The 20428-nt window shown below is 47.5% G+C and overlaps 1 protein-coding gene across 6 annotated transcripts in view; it reads right to left on the bottom strand.

Annotated features, from left to right (window-relative positions):
* CRACR2B (calcium release activated channel regulator 2B) overlaps window positions 1-20428 on the bottom strand; it is a 45775-nt gene that overhangs the window by 7082 nt on the left and 18265 nt on the right. For all 6 annotated transcript variants that reach the window (XM_040067518.1, XM_040067521.2, XM_040067516.1 and 3 more), the window contains exons 2-14: window positions 19264-19519; window positions 17742-17853; window positions 15049-15229; window positions 12645-12791; window positions 12248-12338; window positions 12017-12109; window positions 8962-9149; window positions 8256-8327; window positions 7771-7825; window positions 3965-4044; window positions 1341-1635; window positions 1024-1165; window positions 708-789 (exon numbers count right to left, since the gene is read on the bottom strand). In XM_040067518.1, coding sequence (XP_039923452.1) covers window positions 708-789; window positions 1024-1165; window positions 1341-1635; window positions 3965-4044; window positions 7771-7825; window positions 8256-8327; window positions 8962-9149; window positions 12017-12109; window positions 12248-12338; window positions 12645-12791; window positions 15049-15229; window positions 17742-17853; window positions 19264-19476 — 1751 coding nt within the window. In that variant the 5' untranslated portion in view covers window positions 19477-19519. The remainder of the gene's footprint in view (window positions 1-707; window positions 790-1023; window positions 1166-1340; window positions 1636-3964; window positions 4045-7770; window positions 7826-8255; window positions 8328-8961; window positions 9150-12016; window positions 12110-12247; window positions 12339-12644; window positions 12792-15048; window positions 15230-17741; window positions 17854-19263; window positions 19520-20428) is intronic.

The raw sequence follows: 20428 nt of genomic DNA, 5'->3' as shown, positions 1-20428 counted from the left end.
GAGGTTCATGGTCCCTGTGAAACAGCTTTTCATCTTAAGCCTTGAATTATATCCTGAATAAAATGTAATTTACATGGAGGCAGTGATGGGCCTTCATCTCTAGTAGCAGATGAGGGTCAAATGTGTCCTCTACTACTCTGATCCTCACCAACACTGCTGGTAACATCTAGAGATAGCCCATGCTTTTGAAACTAGAGGCCTTCAAATGGGGAACCAGTGTTCACTGTCACAAAAAGCTGCACAATCCCTCTGCAAAGGATTATCACTTCCACAATTCTGTCAGCAGAAGGGACGCTGAAAGGGGCCAATAACCTCACTGACAGAGTCCAGCAGGGCAGTTCAAATCACCTTCCCACAGGTCATGCTAATTCATGGCTTTGACAGCTGAATCAGATCTGGAAAGGCTCACAGCCCTTTCCACTCTCTGAACCCCATGACATACATCTATGGACTGTTTGGAGCCACAACATGCAGGTCAGACACATGGAAAACTGCTTTTCTGTCAATCCTCAGAGCAATCTCCCCAGGCCCTGCTTCACAGTCACAGCTTCTAGAAATATCTGGAACAGACCTTTGCTGCAGGTTCAGCACAGAATAGCTGTCATGACCTGTCTGGTCCTTCTGAAGCTGATGGTTTTCCCAGGGACAGAAACCAGCTGCATGCACTCTTGCCCTTTCCTCCACTGAGCCTGGCAGAAATCACTTACCTTTCCTGCCCAGCTGTATCCCACAGCTGTAAGGCAACCTGGGTGTTATCCACCATTAGACTCTTCACCTGGTAATCGATACCTGTTGGGAAGGTGACAACTATCAGGAGGTAGGATGGGGAGAGAGCAGGACAGCCTTGCCAGGACAATGGCCAGACCAACTCCATTTAGTTCAGGGAAATTGCAAGATTGATTCAATACTAGGAGAGGGACCATTTTTACCTCTTGCTGGGCTATAATACAGACAATAAAGCATTTGCCCGGGCTGACTTTCCCACCTTCCTTGTCCAGATGAGCCAGGCACCCCATTACTTACCAATGGTTGCATTGAGCTCAGCCAAGAACCTGTCATAGCAGAAGCGGTGGATGAAGGAACTCTTCCCAACCCCGGAATTCCCTACAAACACCACTTTAAAGATGCGATCTGGGGAACAGCTGGCTGGTTCCAGTGCTTGGAGCTACAATGGAAAAAAAGCATGAGGTTTTGAAGAGCCCAGCTGCAGGCAGTGCTTTGATTTAGGGGTTGGACCCCTGCACTGTAAATCTGTGGGGCTGGAGTTTGATGGGAAGAGAGTCAGACACCCTCCGGTCCCTAGCAGGTGTTTGAGGAATAACCCAGGTAACTGCACTCACCCTGGCTTCGGTGCCAACAGGCTGGGCTCGGGGAGGCAGAGGAGCAGCACCCAAGCCATCTGCATTTTTTCTGCAGTCAGAGACACCCTTCAAAGTCATCTTAAACCACTCAGGATCTGCTGCCAAGGGCCATCTCTCCTCATCTCTGCTATTCTCTCCAAAGTTTGTGCCTCCTCCTTCTCCCATCTTCATCCATACCCCGTTGCCTGGGAAGTATTTACAGCTCTTTCTGTTGGGTTCTTCTACTGCCACATCCACTGGGAAGGTGAAGCGAAGGTCCGCAGAGGCCAGTTGTCTGTATTAAAGTCCACAGGCAGCACAGATAGGGTGGGAGGGGGTGAGGAAATAGGGAAAGAAGGAAGGTGCAAATTCCCAACCAACCAATGCAATCCAATCAGTGTATATGAAGCTCTTGCAGGAACTCTATATATTCCCTCCCCACTCTCCCTGTGACTAAGGCATCAGTGGCTCCCCTAGGAAAGGGAGACAGTCCAGCAGAGCTGTGCTGTACTCATATGTGCTGACAAATACTTCATTAATTTTAACTTCATTAATTTAAAAATTGCCACTCTGGTTTTTCGAGAATTCTTCACCGACCGCTTCCCCCAGTAGTGAAAAAATGATGCAAAACACACAAAAAAAAAGGGCCCCCCCCCCAAAAAAAAAAAAAAGGCAATAATTACCCCTGTATCTTTGTTACTAAATACCATACAAAAAGAATTAACAGACTGTGTCCACACAAGAGCTGGCTGATGCACTGGGGGTAGAGCTGATGTGGTAGTTGGAGGAGCAACCTTCAAAAGAACACCTGAAATAACCAATTTAAACTAGTGGAATCGCTGCTGAGGAGAAGGGCAACCTCACTGGTTTTGTATGGTTAAAGAACTAGACAAGGAGTGAGAAGACCTAGAATTAAACTGAAGATATTTATCCACCACAGATATCTCTGTTGCTTTCACTGGTCAGCAGACTGCATTTGGAAGCAAATCAGTGATCAGAGCGTACTGGAGTCAGTCTCTGCAGAGGCAGGACATCCCACCCCACTCTGCAACACTTTTCTCTTTCTATTAGTGCAGAAATCCAGACAAGTCTTCTTTCTCACTCCAAGTACACTTCATCTGGGTTGCAAAACTCACCTGCTGCCTTGCCTACAGGTTTTTCTATGAAAGGGAGCTCACATTCCTGGTTGCCCTCCCTGCATTTGCCCCAAATGCCAGTCCAGAGCCAGGTCAGCTGGAACGTCTCCCGCTTGAAAATGGATACATAGGCTCTGGGAAATGATGTCCATCTCCCAGGGCTGGCAAAATCACACAATGAGGGGTCTCAAGACCCTCTTTAGTGGGAGCAAAGGGACAAACACAAAACTCTGAACGGTCACCCCAGATGTAATGGATTTCTTTTCATGTTTCTCAAGCAATGGGGTGTGACACGACACTGAGACAGAGACAGGGCCAAAAACTATTTGTCCCCTTCTCTCATCACCTTCATTGCTAAACTTCTCCAGCTGTTAAGCCTTTCCAGGAGGTTTATTGCAGCAGCAGCTACAATGATCCTTGCAAGAAATAACTGGTGAGGAAGGTGGGAGAACTTGGTTATCTGATTCAGTGGATAGAACATGCCACTCACACAACCATGAAAGAGCTCTGCCTCAGACCTCGCCAGGCAACCTCCCACGCTGGGCTCAAGAATCAGCCCTCCTCCTCCACAGTCTACTTGGTTTTCTGTAAGTCCATAAGCCAAGGAGCCTTGAGCTAAATCTTTAAATGCCACTACCAGAACTGCAAGCATTAAAGGTGAGTTGAAGCTGGAAGAAACTGAGCCTAGACCTCTGTCTCTGGCTGGCACCAGGAGAAACTGGGGAGCAATGGAACTTTCTGCAGAAACCTGGTAAGGAACAGGGGAGCACGCTGCCTTTAAAACTGGTTTGGGGCCTGCAGTTGCAGGTGAGATCCAGCTCCAAGCCAGGTCACTGTATATTCTGCATGTACAGTGGAAAAAAAAAAAAAAAGGCCTTGGCCACACAGATATGTTGCCTGCCCTGGCTGAAGGGAGGCCTGGTGCGCCAGGTGAGCATCTGCAAAGGTGTTGAGGGAGAAGAGCAAGATGAATCCACCTGGAGCCAGGTCCTCTCCTTGAGGCTTTCAGCTGCCAGAAAGAACCCAACCCTTGTGCAATTTCTGCCCTCTCCCATGCCCCAGGGATATGGACTCTGGCATGAGGCACCAGTGGACAGGATTTGTGCCCAAGGATGAACTGGCACACTTAGGAGTTGATCCAGTCATTTCAACAGAGCTGCCTGACTCAGAAAGAGGCAGCCTTTGTGACACCCATCCCATTAACAGTCCCAGACCTTCTGGTGATATTTAGATTTGCTCCCCATTGCTGCAGGCAGAAGCAGTAGCAGGGCCCCTCCCTGTGGAAATTAGTGAACAGTAACCTCAGCTTCCCGCTGAGCCGACACCACCTGAGGCCAAGAGACAACTAGAGCCACAGAAAAGCTGCACTCCACCACACTCCCCAAACCAGCCAGCACCAAGGTGGCAGAACCAGACACAGCTTGACAGACTGGGTAGTGCAGCGGGCACGGGCTGACACCATGGACATGACACAGACACCCATCTAACCGTTTGACAGGCTTGTCCTCCAGCAGGTAACTGCCTAGCACTGACCCTTTCTTCAACAGGGGCTTTTTGTTCTGAGGCACCTGGAAGTTGAAAAGAGAAGGCATGAAGAAAGCCATTACAGCCCCGGTTCAACCAGTCCCCACCTCTGTGGAGCACTTTGGGGAGGCAAGGCTGTAGCCCTGGCAGCCCACACTGTGCAGTGGTAGTGCCTCACTGGAAGGCTCAAAGAGGTGATCTTGCTTTTCTCTGTTCAAATAATTTAATTCCTGCAAGAAGCTTTCACTGTTGCTGCTTTTTCCTTCACTTTAAAATCCATCAAAGTGATGATGTCCCTAATGAATTCTTCCTCTAGCTAGCCAGAGTTTTTATTTCTGTGACTTGTTCTCTACTTGGTCTCACAGCTGAATCTCTCTTCCCTCACCTGCCTCTTTCTCCAGCTGAGGTTTTGTGAGGCAAACCAACTGCCCCTTCCTCAGAAGACACTAATACCCTTCCTCAACCTGTACTCACCCAGAGCTGCACATGAACCACGGGAAAAGGAGGAGGCAGCTCTACAAGGGCTATGTACACGCTCTGCTTTGCACCCACGTCCCTCTCCATGCTCTTCTTGCTTACCACAGACTGAACACTTCCTACAGCCAGTATTTACCAGCTCCTCAGAGAAGGAGAGAGTGGGACAACATCTCTCCCAACTCTCTTCCCCCCCCATACAGCAGCTTTGCCATTCCCAGCAGTCAATGCTCTGGCCACACACACAAAATGCGAAGTGAGAGACAGCGTGGAAAGGTGCCCATCACATCGGCACTGGGGGAAAGGGAGATGTATTCAGTCTGCGAAGCTGAACACTTCTAACACGTCCCTACAAGTTATTCCTGGGGGAAAAGGTGGAGGAAGAAGGGTTTGCTGTCGGTCAAGATCTGCCTCTCACAGCAGTTTTGAACTGATCAAACACCTGCAGGCAGCTCTGGACAGGCCTTCCTTCGTGCTTCCCACAGCCTGGAGGACTACAAAGATCATTTCTTCAATAATCCTTACTGAAGGCTTTTTTTAAAAGGCAAAAAAATTAAGAAGCTGTTCTGCTGGTCAGAACTCCCAGAACACCTTTACTGCAATGCAGTCTAACAAAAGGAGTCCACAGAGGGCCTGACCCAACTAGGAGCTTTGTAGGGAAAGAAAGAACATTTTTTACATGTAAAACTGAGGTTCAAGAGAACCTCCAGCCACAGAAACAATACAGCACTGAGGCTCACAGTTGTGGAACACAAATCTTCCACGGCATATGACCCCCACGTGCATAACAACACCCCAGTCAACACAGCCAGGCTGGGGTACAAACAGTGGCTCTCCAGCAGGGACAGAGGGAGAATTTTTCAGTACTTGAGCAGCTTCACTTGAGGGCACCCTCTAGCCACACAGGAAGGAAATTGTGCTACAGGCCACTGTAGCACAGGAGCTGAGTCACAACCTCCAAGTCACTGGAGCAAAAGGACTCCCCACAATCTGCTTTGCCACCACCTTACCTGGAGAGGGAACAGCCCGCAGAGCACGTGCTTGGGTAAGAAAGGAGGAACAATGGGGCATGTTTTGCTGTTGGTTCTGCCATGCTTTATTGGCCTGCCAGGTTTTTGTAACATTTGGCTTTTCACCAGGATGATAAAGGGACAGATGAGACATCACAGCGGTGTAACACATGATGACAAGGATTCCGCAACAGCACACGTACAAGCATTTTGGATGAGAAAGATTCTGGTTTACCAGTGAAATAAAAATACATGTCAAATGTAGTCAAAGTACCAAAACACTCTTCATGATGAACAGGTATGAAATTTGCTCTGTCAACATAAAGCATGCAAGCATAACTCCGTAGCTAGATGGGTCATGGGTGTGAAACTGAACCTGCAACCCCATGGTCTTAAAAATGCCCATCAGTAGTTTGCACATAAACAGAAAGAGCCACATATTGCGATCTGTGACCCAGCCTCTCTTGCCTGGGACAAGAGAGTGCCCCACAGGGTCTGCCCACCCTGGCAAGGCCAGAAACTCTTATGAAGAGCAAGGTATTAAGCTGGGAACTAAGAAGAGCAAAGGAGCAGTGACTGGGTTGCTATCAGCCACATACAGCCCAACTCCTCCTTCCAACCATTTCAAAATCTTTGCTATGAAAGAACTTCTGTTCATCACACCTTCATTTCACAGAAATAACTCCTCCCAGCACTAAGAGAGGGTATTAAGGCCTTGGGTTTCTTTTTAGCCTGTAAAAGGATTGACAGTCTCTGGCAGAGAGTGTGTTGCACACTAGGGATTCCCATCAGAAGGCTGGACTCTCCTTTTGCTTCTGCAGGAAAAGTATTGCCATTTTCTCTCCCCCTAACTGTGAGATAGGCTGGCGAGCAGACCTTCTGCAGGTATATGATGATAGCAGCATCTCTGCAAGCCCTTGGAGCCCTGCTTCCCTGTGGACTGAAACAAGAGCAGCCAAAGGAAAAAGCCTTACTCCAGTACAGGCTTCAACAGCCCAGCAAGACACAGCCTTGCCAGACGAGCAATGGTGGTAGGAAGAGCTCACCCTGTGCCTCATCCCCTACTGCCAGTGCTGGGAGAAGGGAGAAAGTATCCCCTCTGTGCTAGGACTCTCTTGGGTCCACCTGCAGCAGCAGGTCTTAGCAGGAGAGCAGGAGAAGAGACTAGAGGAGAAGCAGACAAGCTTTGCACACATGGAGGTACATACCTGAGCTGTGGTCTCCACAGGGCACCTGCCCACCCAAAGGAACCCAAGCTGATGAAGCACAACACATGGAAAGAGGAGAAGAAACCACTTTCTTTGCCTGCTTGCACTGGACTCTGCTACAGAGTGCCTGTATTTTATTTATCCATTTTCCAAGAGGGAGCAGGAAGCTCTGATGTACATCCACATAGTTAGCAGCTTTAAAAATGAAGACTGAAGAAAAAAAAATCTTCCAGATTTTAGGAACACACATACCTCAACTTGATCCAGAATTGTTACTAACATTATTTTATACAGCTCCCCACCTGCAAGTCACCTACTTCCAGATCTTCACGTGGGACATGATGGCAGAGCAGGCAAAGACATGGTGGCAGGGATGGGTCCAAGAGGGCAGAGCAGCTGTGCAAGCAACATTTGGGAACACAAAAACTTTTAATGAAAAAATAATAAGAATTAAAAATAGACCACATATCTGTGCTTATCTTGGCAATTGGGAAAGGCCAGAGATTGACAGTTCCAAATGAGAGAGAGCCTGCTTTCTCCTAATTCTCTGACACAAGGTTCACTGCTGCACCCAGCAGATTTCACAGGAATGGGGAGCTCCCCAGAGGAACCTCTGAAAACATCTGCTGCAAACTCAGGGGCTCAGAAAAACCTCCCTGTGCCACTCCCATGTCCAGTCAGCCAGCGGCACATCTGAGAATCCGTCTTCTTCCTCACCACCCAGATCCACGATGCATCCAGCTTCTCTCCCCTCCTTGCATGTGCCCAGTGCCTGGCACAACAGACAGACCCCACATGTGCAGCAGGCAGCACCCCCTGCAGTCCTGCACAGGGCTGTGTGACAGTCCCCAGCCAACGTGCCTTGGGTTAAACCCAGGCAGCTGGCAGCACCAACCAGCAGAGCTTGCCTCCAGCACAGACACAGAGGTGCTGCAAAGTCTGTATTAAGCACCACACCAGGCCCCAAGAGCCCTTGTCATTGTCCCCCGTGGAAGTGACGGGCCCCCGAGTGGTGACAGCAACAGCAGCAGATGAAAGGAGGGTGGTTGGGAATTAAGGTTTTCTTTCTTAGACTAACCAGCTTCTTGGCTTCAAAAGCATCTCGCTCGTCTCGAAGTTTCTTGTTCATTTCTCTGCTCCAAAGGAAGACACAGGAAAGACACAATGAGATGCTTGTCAAAAATTAAGTAAACCCCAACCTTTGAAAGTGAGAACAGAAAGAGAGCTTGGGAACAGAGATAAAGGTATTGTCTATAGCCAGACATGTTGGGATTTCCATGTGTCCCAGCCAAGGTAACGAGCTCTACATGGTTGCCTTAGCCAGCAGGAAAGACTAAATTCCTCCAGAGGAGGGATTACCTCGTGCAATAACATAGCCTGTCATGTGCCAGAGCTAGCCAAATTGCACAACTCTTTCTGGACCTAGAAAAACATGCAGAGTCTAAACACTGCTTGAATACAATCCTGTAGCTTTCCACGGGAGAAATGAGCACAGTGCTGAAACGTCAGCCCCTTACAGGCTTAAGAGATCAGCATTTCCATCCAGCCCTCACCAGTTCTCACCTAAGGAGCTCCAGCTGCCGAAGGAGGCTTTGTTTCTCTTTCTGCATGTTCTTGGAGACTCTAAACACATCCCTGGGCAAAAGGTGTTTTAAAATAAGGGGAAAAAATTAATGGGAGAGAAAATACAAACATCCCTCCCTCAGGGGCACTAATGGTATTCTCAAAGACAAGGGCCTGCCTTATGCTAGGAGAATTCAGAAGAAGCAGCACTGTTCTGGGAGCTGGGATGGTTGGGTTGTACCAGAACTTTCCTGCTCTCCTCCAACATGAGAGCAAGCAACTCATCCTCCCCACTTCCTCAGCTGCTAGAAATGGGAAGGATGCTCACTGCCATCTGGATCTGAAACCTCTCAATGTTTTATACAGGTATTATTACATTTAACCCAGAAATGGGAACAGAATTGATTAGAAGAGGACCTTTAAAGAGAGCATTATAGAGGGGATGGTGAGCTGGAAAATACATGAACCCACCTCCTTTAGGCTGAGGAACATCTGTATTTTTGTACCGATTTTCTAGAACATATTAATTTCCCACAAAAGGTAGGAATATCGCTCTCTGTTTAAGCTCATAAGACCATTGGGATGTTTCTTCTATGAGACCAAGGTACCTAACTAGGGATACTTATTCTTTAACTGCTGGCCCACCTTTCCTTCTCTGTCCGTGTCTTTGCCCTAACAACCCCCCCCCTTTCCTGTTTTTTCCCACCTGTCCTTCTGTTCTTGCTCAAGCTGAGCCTCCTTCTGGAGCTTCTGTAATTGCCCCTTCACTGCCTCTAGCTCCCACTTGCTTTTCTCCAGCTCTTCCAGCAGGTTCTCATTCAGGTGCCGGAGCCTTTCGTTCTGCACGCGGGTCTCCAGCTGCTCCGAGTTCAGCGACTGTAGCTGATGTTCTAGCTGCAGTGGGACAGGAGGAGGAGGAGGGGTTAAACACAGAGGAAGGGTTTTGTGCTACAATCACAACTGTAAAAACATGCTGAAAAAGCAGATGAAAAAAGCAGATGCAAACAACGAGGCAGAAGGGGTAAAAGCGAACCTAAGTCTACAGAGCCACCAGTGGCATCGAGAAGGTGAACTGGAAAGAATTCTCTCTCACCGTGCCAGCACTGGGAAACCAAGCACTGCAATTTGGAACAGCTGAGGAAGTGTTTCAGGCAGCAGGAGGAGCCTGATGCTGTCAGGCATTGCAGGAATCACAGTGCAAATGGGGGTCCAAAGGAGGAGTGGAAAAATTTGGGTGGAAGCAGGGTTGTGTCTGTCAGGACTAATTAAGCAGAATTGTTGAAATGCATCCTATAGTTTGGGGCTTCCTGAGCCCATGGCAGCTGAAAGGAGGATATATTGAGGTGCTAGGGGCATCTCACACTGCACCTGGAAAGTGAAGCGATGGGGTGGCTTTTACTACTGCTAGAGACAGGACTTTGGGCTAGAGATGCCATTTAAATGCTGCCGGGGCACAGCTGCATTGTAGGTAGCACAACCCCTCAGCACAACTAACAAGCCCGATTGGGAAGCTAAAGCCTGCTGCCACATACTCAGCCAGTGGCTCAGTTCCTTAAAATGGCTGGCATCGTCTGGGAAAGAGTCACAGAAAGATGCAGCCACCAAAGCTGCCCATCTCAGATGACAAGTAGGGCATTCCAAGAGGGATCTTAGTGACACTGCAGTTTCCAGCCAGCTATACCAGCTAAAGAGGGCCCTCTGCTGAAGCTGCTGCTACAAAGAAACTGCAGTACCCATCTGAGAACTTACACCCCAAAAGAAAAGCATGCAATCCATGCCTGTAACTAGAGAGAAACACCAGGAATCAGGTCTGATCAGTGGAGCAGGTGGCAGTCAGCCTCCACATTTACACCTTCATCTTGCCTTTTCTCTCAGCCTACTTTCTCCCCTCTCAAAAGAAAAATAAAGCAGCACATCATGGCAGAAGATAAAATGCTTTTTGTCTCGCTACCCTGCTCTCTGCCAGCATACAACTGTCAAGAGCAGGAATGAACAGATCTGACCTTTCCTAGGTTCCTTGAAACACAAGCCTCACCTCGCTCCTCACTCAAGCTAGAAGAGCAAACCACACCCAGCTCTGCCTGGAGTCCTCCAGTCCTGTGGACACCGGGGAATATTTCAGCAAGACTACTGAGCAGTGGAGTTGAGACTGAAAACCAGCAAGCCCTGCTTACCGCCTTCGGATTTTTCAATAAGCCAAGGAACTGGCTTTAAATAGAGCACACCTGCCCCTCCCTAAAAAATCTCCATCACACAACTCTCCCGTTTATGTGGTCTGTCCTCGCAAGCAATGCTGTGGAATAGCACAGTACTGGTCTTATGCCACAAGAGGGACCCGATTATCCACACAGCTCAGTACAAGCCTCAGAGTTAAGAGCACCACAAAGTGTCCGTGCAGCCCAAGTGCTCTGCTCTGACCCTCAGCAAAAGGAAGAGCTCCTAACTATGGTCCATTCCCCTCATATACTCCTCCCATCTACGGTCCCTGGACTAGGGATGCTAGAGGCCACATCCCTGACTGTTCTTCCTTTCAATGAATATTTACAAGCCTATTGTCCGCTTGTTTGTCCAACTCATTTTTGAACTGCTGATATTGCTTGCCTCTTGTGGCCAAAAGTCCAGCACTCACCTCTGTATGAAGAAGCGTGTTCTTCTAAATCAAATTCATACTGGTCTCACTGGGTGCCCCTCACCTTTACTGTTGCAGGACTTAGGGAATAACAGTTTTGTGTGGACCTTATCCATCACTTTTCTGATTTCATAAAGCTCATGCGCATCTTCCCTCAGTCTCCTCCCCAAAACCTAAAAGTCTAGACTTTCCTGGTTTCTCTTACTAAGAAATTTTTTCCATTTTCTTAATAATATTTGTACTCTGTACCTTCACATTCAAGAAGGACACAGTGGAATTAGAGGAAACCAGAAATGCACACACTGAGGCACATCAAAGGTGTGGGCAGCAGGTAAAACATCCTCTATCTTATTCTCAAATATCCTTCTTGATGGCACTTCAGTTGTGCTGGCTTTTCCAGCTGCTGGACAATGAGCTGGTGATTTCAGAGAAGTGCTGTTTCATCCACATCACAGCTAGGTATCCAACTGGGATAGCCCCAGTCTCCAGCACCTTGCAGGTACCTGCCATGACTTGTTTCTGTGGGGGTCACATCTCAGTTCTTCAGACGCCAAGGAGAAAGACCATCCCACACAAATGTCCATGCCAAGGATGGCAGGCTACAGGAAAGCTTCTGCTTTGATCCTTTACGTGACTGATTAATCAGCATGTCATCAAGTGCCCAAATGCAAGTACACAATACGTACCATCTCTCTAAGTGACACAAAACTGTTCACTCTGGGTCATTTTGGAGTACTCAGAATATGAAAACTAGAGAAATCTGGCTCTTTTTATGTCATACACATCTTCCTTACAAGCCACAAAAAGCTTCAAACTCACAACTTTCAAAATTTTACCCCACCTTCCTTGCCAGCATTGTACAACTGATTAGAAGATTGTGCCAAGAGAACACAAAGCGGATAAGAAAATCCATGAACAAAACAACCACAGAACGGCATTACATGTGAATACAAACCAATTATCTGACAAACCATTTCAACACCTTCAGGGACAGGAGAGGACTTCACTAGCTAGAGCCAAATTATCTCATGCCAAACCCTCAGCAGCTGAACAGCATTTTCCCTCAGAAAATGCCTGAGCAGAGACAGCAGAGGGGGATGTGCTTTGTTAGAAAGGATTTGGACCCCACTACCTTCTTCTGGCGGTAGAGGATTTTCTCCAGCTCCTGCTCTTTGCTGTGCAGTTCCTTCTGGAGCAGGTTACTCTTGTCATGCCTTAGTGCTTCCTGCAGAGGTAAATGTAAAATACACAGCTGTGCACAACACCCAGCACAGTAAAAGCTGCTCCCTGGCCAGACAAGCCACCACTTCTACTTCAGAACAAAGGAAGGTTGCCTTCAAGCTGAGAGAGAGAGAGAAGGTACCTGGCAGACCAGCCTCTCCCTTTCTGCTTTGATCTGTTGTTCCATTTCTTCATAAAGGCACCTGACTTCTCGATCATGATCTGACTCCTTCCTACAAAACACAAGTGCATGCAGGTCAGGAGAGAAAAAGAGAGGACAGAAAGGAAAGAGGAGGCTGGAAACAGATTCCTATTAAAAGCTGTGTGGCACTGAGTGGGATTTTAACCAGATTGAACATTATAGGTGAGCATTGCTGCAGAGCAAACCCATGGGAACAGACCAAGACAGAGTAATTTTATTACAGCAAGAAATCTCTCTTTTATTGGTGCATCCTGTAACCCAGTCTCTCCTCGCATCTGAGGCAGGATCCAAGCATCACCTGGCTCCTGGCAGCAAATGGCCATGATGCTCTCCTTACCTCTTCAATGCTTGTTCCATAGACTCCTTCTCATGATTCACCTCCTTTATGTACGACGAAACACGCAACAGAAACTCTTCAAAATTGGATAAGAGCTCTGGACGCTCCTTTCGCAGGCGAGCCCAGAGCTCCCGAATTTCATGTGGGCTGGAGCAAGCATACAAGAGAGAAGGAAAGCAAAAGAGATACTGTGTCATTTTATGGACTGTCATTCCAGCTCCAACATGCACTCAGGACAAACTGCCATACTCCTGTGATTATCTCTGTTACACCATTACAGCAGAGAGGGAAACTGGACAGTGACAGGGCATGCATGTGCAGTGGGATCTATTGTGAGGTCAAAATAAAGGAAGTCATCTGAAAGAAGAAAAGAAAAATAATCTAGGAAGAAGACATGGAATGATTGCTTTTCCAGGTATTCATCGATAACACACTTGGTGTCTACATCAAGACTTGGAGAAATTAATATTCAGCAAATCTGCAGTATGTTATGGTCAAACTGTTATAGCACGCAGAGTTTAGCACATGTCACTGCTGTTTTCCTTACACTCAGAGTGTACTGGTGCCTGCTACACTCCTCTTTTTTTTTTTTTTTTTTTTTTTTTTTTTTTTTTTTTTTTTTTTTTTTAACAGGTTTGGAAACCGAGGCACAAAAAAAGATGCGAATTTGCTCAAGTGTCATATCAGGATAACAATGGAGGAAACCCTGGAAAACCAAAGACATCTTTTTCTGAACTTGCAATAATGATTAAACTGCTTTGACATTTAATTCATTGCAACTTGAACATCAGACTCAGAAACTTCATTCTCAAAGTGTCTTGTAAGCCTGCAGACATCACTTCATGTTTCTTTTTAGGGAAGAGCTTTTTCATTTTTTTTTAAATCATGAAACACTTTGAAAAAACTGCCTTGAAAGGAATAATTATACACATTAATTATACCTATAGTCAGTATACAAATAGCTATTTTTCTTTGCCTATGTATTTGTCTCCCTTAGTATTCTTTGGGGGAAACACAGAAGTGAAACAAACCAGCTTTTGATTTCCTCTGCCAATACTGCATGACAACCTTCTTTTTCTGCCCCAAGTTTAAAAAGTTATAGCACTTCATCAAATCTTCACATTTGAAATAAAAGAACATATTGAGTCCTGTTAGGAAATGAAACCATTTCTTTCTAGAGAAAGCAGTGAAAATATTTTAGACTCCTGCTCTCATCCCAATTAGCTTCTGTTTGATATCACTGCTTTACAACAGCTGGTTTGGCACAAAGATGTGACGTGAAGTAGCTACTGAACTCCTTGCATAAAACTGCCAGTAAGTGGTCAAAATAAAACACAAGATAATTCCACTTGGGGACTTCTGCTTCTCAAAGCAGAGTTATAAACAGCAGAGACTCTTTTCCCAGAATGGTAATATGGCCTTTCACAGCGTCTTCCTGTTGTTTGAAGTGTAACAGCTTTCCAGATTTTCTTCCAGACAGAAGTTGTTTATCACTGAATCATGCAGGTGCTTTGCATCACAATGAAAAAAAAACAAAGAAAAAAAAAAAAAGAAAAAAAAAAAAAAAAGGGGGGGGGGAAAAAAGTCTGTCCTGTGAGAGATGTGTCTCTGAAAGCAGCAAACTCCACCACTCTCAGCTTCTGTCTCCAATCCTGTCCACCTCCTTCCCAAACCTGGACTGCTCCTTGCAAAAGGGCAACACAGCTGGAGTACGAAGCCTGGAAAGTACAGCCAAAGATGCAGTTGGGCACCCCAGGCCCTGCAGGTGTGCATCAGTAAGCACCAGGCATGCATAATGCCTCATGTTGGAAAGCCTGAAAAAAGGCTGGATGACACTGGGGCCAGCAGTCTCCACTGGGGCTACATGCAAAGGCATTAATACCAAGTTTCAAGGCTCACAGGAGCACTCCTTTGCCCAGTTTAGCCTTTCACACTCTTCAAGATCAGCACAGTCCCAAGCAGCTCCTTGAACACAGATCCTTCATAGAGGCACTTAAAACTGATTGTCTGAAAAATATGTGAATGGTCACACACCATTTTGGAACAGAGAGCACACTCATCTTCCTTACCTCATCTAACCCTCACATGCTTCTTTTCATTTGCTGTCTGTGCTGGACTTGTACGCCACCAGCTGTTCCATTTTACAGCTGTGTTATGAACTCGAATTTGGGAAACTGTGAAAAGCACTGAGCTAAAAGTAATTGGTACCTGATGAGAAAACCCAGACTGCCCTGCATTTGCTACCAAGCGTACGAAAACCCAAGGCAGCAGTCCAGAGAGCCCAAGCAGTGCTTCAGAGAACAAGCAGCTCACTTCACCTCTTTGGTCTTTTCTGGTACTTTGAAGTTTTGGTGCTGCAAGACCAAAACAGGGTAGAAGCAATGCCATGCACTCCCCTACTTACTCTTCAAACAACTGGGCTGCTCCAAGCTGTTCCATCATGGAACAGAATCGTTTCTCTTCATCATCATCATCACCATCTGCAGGGTCCAAGTCATCTGACCAGCCTGACTCAAAGGTCTCCTCGTGTCTGGAGTGATGCATTCTCCCAGCAGCTTGGCACAATTCAATCCCTATTAACTTTCCTGGTGGAAGGCGAAGAGAAGAAGAATAAATAAAGTCAAACTGGACGTCATTGAACAAGCTGCTATTTACACGGCAGCCTGACGGAGCTCCCCGAGAAGCCTCGTGCATGCTGCTGGTGTAGGATACAGCTCCCGCTCGGCGAAGAGGCTCCGTCCTGCCGTCCTGAGCGGGACTGCAAGTGTCTCGGAGCCCAGGCAGGGTCTCTGCTCACAGCCGAGCTCAGGAGCGGCCCGGCCCCGGGCTCCCGGCACGGGAGGCGTGCGGCGGGAGGTCACGGCGCTCCCACACAGCGGCGCTCCGGGCCCAGCCGCCAGCGATCCCACACGCTCCCGCCGGGACTCGCCGGCCCCGAATAGCACCATGCTGCAGCTGCTCGGCTTAAAAAACGGAGAGGAGGGGCTCCTCACCCCTCCCTCCCGGTGTGCCGCCGCTGCTGCCAGCCGAGCGCTGCGCAACAAGGACTGCCCCTTGCTAGGAGCGTGCAGGACAGAATGAACTCGCCCTCCAAGCACCTCCTCCTGCCCCGTCCCACGGCTTCCAGCTCTCCGGATCCTGTTCCATGCTGAGACACTAATGCCACGAGAACCTCCTGCTATGCAAGGCATGTGAGAAATACTGGTGCTGGGAACAAATCCTTCTCAAAGAAAGAAATCAAGCAATCCTGTCAAAAGCACAGCCCTTCATCTTCATACAGAGGTCAGGCCTTCAGCAGCAGCTACTCTTCCTTTCCAAAATACATCTGCTCAGTTCAGAAGGCAGAAATGATATCCCAGCTACAAGACCAGGAGTCAAGGATGTTCACAGAGCACAGATGAGAACATGAAGCGACTCTAAGGCAAAAAATATCCACTGTTATTATACTTCAGAGGACTCAACTTTACCTCTCCTTGCCTCCCTAAGTCCAGAATTTAGCTGCTTCTCTCCCACTCTTAAAATGTGCTGTAAAAAACTTGCAGTGTGGAGATCCAGGCCCTACTTAGTTAAAACCTGATGATTAGACAGTTAATGAAGGAGAATTGTTTAGATTAGGCACTTCTGAGGTCTGCTTTAGAGAGAGAGTCATTATGTCTCATTATCGCTCTTTTACAGATGGGAAAATTGAGGTAGAGAATGATCTGAAGATAGTTTTGATATCCTAGAAGGAGCAAGGAGCCCTCTCAAGAAGCAGACGTGATTGCAGCTTGAACTGCTTTCCCTTGATTTGCCCCTGCACACTCCATAGGAAAGCCAGCCAGGCCAGCTCTCGGGGCAAAGTCTGAAAAGGATTTTGGTGATGCCAGACAAAAAATAATCATAAAGAAAAGAAACGCAGAAATAAAGTGTTTTGCCTAGACTGGAGCAAGTCCCATGGAGCCAGGCTGCCAACATAGGGTGGTACCTGACACAAAGAGAAAACTTGCCTACCTCTCCCAGCAACGGCACTGAGGCAGATGCCCTGATGGTGCCCACCTGAGGCTGTGCCCATACAACAAATGCCTCTCACAATGAGATTTGGGAATAACCGAGTCATAACACAGAGTGTTATAACACTGTGGGTGTCAAGGTGCCCAAATAGTGCACAGTCACCTACAACACAGTGCTGGACTGGGAAGTCCCCACTCCTGACAGGATCCTTGTTTCTGCCAGAAGCACGGGGAACCAGCCAACAACAGAGGCAGAGGGCAGGAACAAGTGTAGTCAGCAGGCACTCAGTGGCATAAAACAGCCCCTGGATGGGCTGGCCCAAGACACAGTGTACTGGGTTTATTTAGGAGAAATCTTTGCAACTTCTCTTACAGTGGCTGTTTCTGACCATTCAAATTGCAGCATTAAAAGGCTCTCGCTCCCAAGTTGTGAGAAAGCCAGGAGCAAACAATTGGAGCAGTCAGGACAGCAAAATTCAGGAGCCTCTTCCATCACTTCTGAAAACCCTAGATCACCTGTGTTCACTTGGTTTGACCTGATCCATTTAACACTTTTGCATGTCCAAGGAAGGTGCTGACAAGTGCAGATCTTCTAAGAGCTGACAAGACAGATGAGCACCTGTGCTGCTGGGTGAGGACTCTGGTCAAAGATTAGCATTCTCCTAGTGTTTGGAAAAGACGACAGTAAGAAGGCAACAAAGGCTTGTTAGCCAGTGTTCTAGCCTACTAACAGGACTCTACTAATGCCCTTGAACAGCACTGCTAGCAGCTGGGAACAGTTGCCAAGAGGCATATTTCCATGCAGATGAACGACTGATCAGACAGCCAGGCAGAGTTTGCATCATGTACCCTCTCCAGCAGGAGGTGTTCTGTGGCTGGCTCTGCCAGGTGGTAGGCAGGGAACAGCTGTGGGAGAAGGCAGCACAAAGCCTTGAGGGGGGAATACACACCCATCTTCTCCAATGATGTCCACGTGAGCATGGGGCATTGCCCTGCATAGATTGTGCAGCTTCAGCAAAACCACTGCACTTTCTTCCTTACCAACAAAAAACATCCTCTCACAGGTGGGCTTTTTCCTTCCTCTGCCCCGCCCCTGCGCAGTCCTTACCTAGACCCATGCTGAACTCCACAGGTGTCAGATACCCTTTATTATTCTGTTCCAAGCTGTCAAAAACAGTCTCCAGCTGCTCAGGGGTTAGGGGGAGTTCACTCTGGAGCCGCTGCAAAGACAAAAGAACAAACAAGCTTGAGGCATAGCTCAAGTCTCCCTTGTGACTGTCCCTGCCATCCTCAGCTCTGGCCCACAGCAATGTGCCCTTTCGGCACTGCATCCCGCCCAGGGTGCGACAGTCTGCCAGTAGAGCTGAGCGAGGACACAAACACCTCTCTGGAGTCATTGATACGCTGACTTTTTCCATTACTGGATGATTCAACCAGGACTTCAGAGAGGGAATTTCAGGTTATTTTGCTCGGAGAAAGCTCATCCCGCTTCTCACCCCACTACAGAATCACAGTCTCTAGCTCACTGCCTGCCTCCCCCATTCCTGCTCAGAGGTGGCACTGCCAGCCTCCTGTGACCGCTGCTGCTCCCAGGAGAGCTCTGGGCACACCAGGTGCCAGCTCCATGTCTTTGGCCAGGGAGGGAGGTCAGACTAGAGGATATCTGGATTCAGCTCCAAGCTCTTGCAGATCCTAAAGGAAATGTTCAGTCCATGACAGCGAGTTAGCTTTCCTCTGTCACCTTCTGCCTGCTGGCACTGTATCACTTCTCCCACAGCATGAACGAGCAAAACAATTCCCCTTCATAACACACGTGCAGAGCACCTAGTGTGGAGGGGCACCCAAAGAAACAAATAACAAAGGGGTGAAAGGTAAAACCTCGTAACTGTCCATTAAACATGCATCTTTAGACAAAAACTTAACCAAAATGTATTAATGCAGTAGTGTATAGTTATTAATGTAACTATAAAAATTAGGCATCACACAACCCAAAGCAAAGTGACTCAATATTGAAAGTGGCATGAACCTGTCAAGTGTTATTTATAGATGTGGGGAGAGATGGGGCAGGAGAAAAACAATCCACATGCAACCTTCCTGATAAACCCTTGAAACAAAACACTAAGAACTACAGGTATTTTATTAACAAGTACATTTTTTAACAGAAAGCAGCAAAACACATAATTTTAGAGCAAAGTTATAGCTCAGGTCTAAGGTGAGTTTTTGGATTAGGCTTTAGCTATGATTGTAGTCATGTAGTTTTTTTGGGGAAGCTTTTTAAAATTTTTTAAATTAAAACAAAGAATTTTTTTCCCCTCTAGATTTCCCATCAAATGCATGCTTGATGTTTGTAAGAACAGTTATGACTTTTTTTTTTTCATGCATTCCTTAAAAATTTTGAACTGCAGTCCCACTTGTCTCAGGAATTCCCTGGTGGTGCGAGGCCCTCCTGGGAGTTTTAGCTTCTAGCAGCTGTCTGTGCCAGACTTTGGTTCTCAGAAATCTGAATAAGACAGAAGCCACATGCACACCCACACTTGCCAAGAGTGAAGGCATGCCACATTGTCCCCTGTTTTGCCCCCCATGACTTTACAGATCCTCCCAGGACAGAGGAAGATTTTTTTTACCCTCACCTGCATGTCCACCTTGGTGATAAAACCCTTCTCATCCTTGTCACACAGCTGGAAGAGCTCCCTTGCCTTCTCAAGCATCTCCACCTGCACATCTTCCAGTCTGCTCACCTGGCTGGGAGGGGAAACACGAGGAGCCACCCCATCCTCCTCACCCCCTTCCTCTTTTCCTTCCCAGCGGATGTATCCCAAGAGCACGCCACTCTGTTTCTCCATCTTCTCAAAGTCTTCTTCCCCAGGGCAGGGCCAAACAGAAGAGCTGTGGAGCAGGAAGCAGAGAAAACCCAGTCAAATGTGACCCTCCACTTCCAGCCCACACATGATATAGTTAAATGCATCGATGTCTGAAAGAACAACATTCAGCATCTGGATCTGGACAAAATAACCTTTGAAGTCCCCTCCAATCCAAAATATTCCATGGTTCTGTGAACTGAGCAGAGAGGGGAAAGGGACTTTGTGTCAGGGACATACCACATGTAGGTAATCCCTGCACCCAACAGGGGTGCAGCTAAGCCTTCCACACATCTGTAACCCCCCTGCACCCAGCAGGGGCTCTGTGGCCATCTCTGCTCCTCTGCCTCAGACCCACAGTGCAGTACCAGTTCTCTGCTGCTGAAAGCCAGGTGCCAAGGGAAGATTTGCAGCAGAGACAAGAGGGTGGGAAGGGAGTATTAAAGCACACAGATAAATCTGCATGGGAGCACAGTGATAGTCCCACATCAGCTAAGACAGGGCTCAAACACTGCGAGCTGCTCCCCTCTGATCTTGGTTCCTCTGGCAATGTACTTTTCCTTCTCTTGTTGCTTTCTTGCACCACGCCTTTGAGCACCAAACCTGCATTAAAACTGCAAAAACCCACAGCAGGACGAGAGCAGACAGGAAGTTGATCTGTGCAAGTGTCAGAAGAAAGAGAAGAAGAAACATCTCTCCCAGCCCTCTCCCAGCCAGGTCCTCTGTCTGGCCGTCTACCTCTGACATTTTCTTGTTAACACTTTCCAAATAGTAGCTCCATTTTTTTTTTTTAATGTTGTTATAGTACAAAGAAAGGTCAGACAATTCCTACACTGGGAAAAATTTAATAAGCCAGGCACTCCTGACCCCTTGCCTTCAAGCCTCTGTTTTGAGAACTCATGAGCTGCCAAACAGAATTTTAATCTGAAACATTCAC

This window comes from Hirundo rustica, chromosome 6, assembly GCF_015227805.2.
Source record: "Hirundo rustica isolate bHirRus1 chromosome 6, bHirRus1.pri.v3, whole genome shotgun sequence".
In the NCBI taxonomy this organism is placed as follows: Eukaryota; Metazoa; Chordata; class Aves; order Passeriformes; family Hirundinidae; genus Hirundo; species Hirundo rustica.
This window is presented reverse-complemented; position numbering and strand designations above follow the sequence as displayed.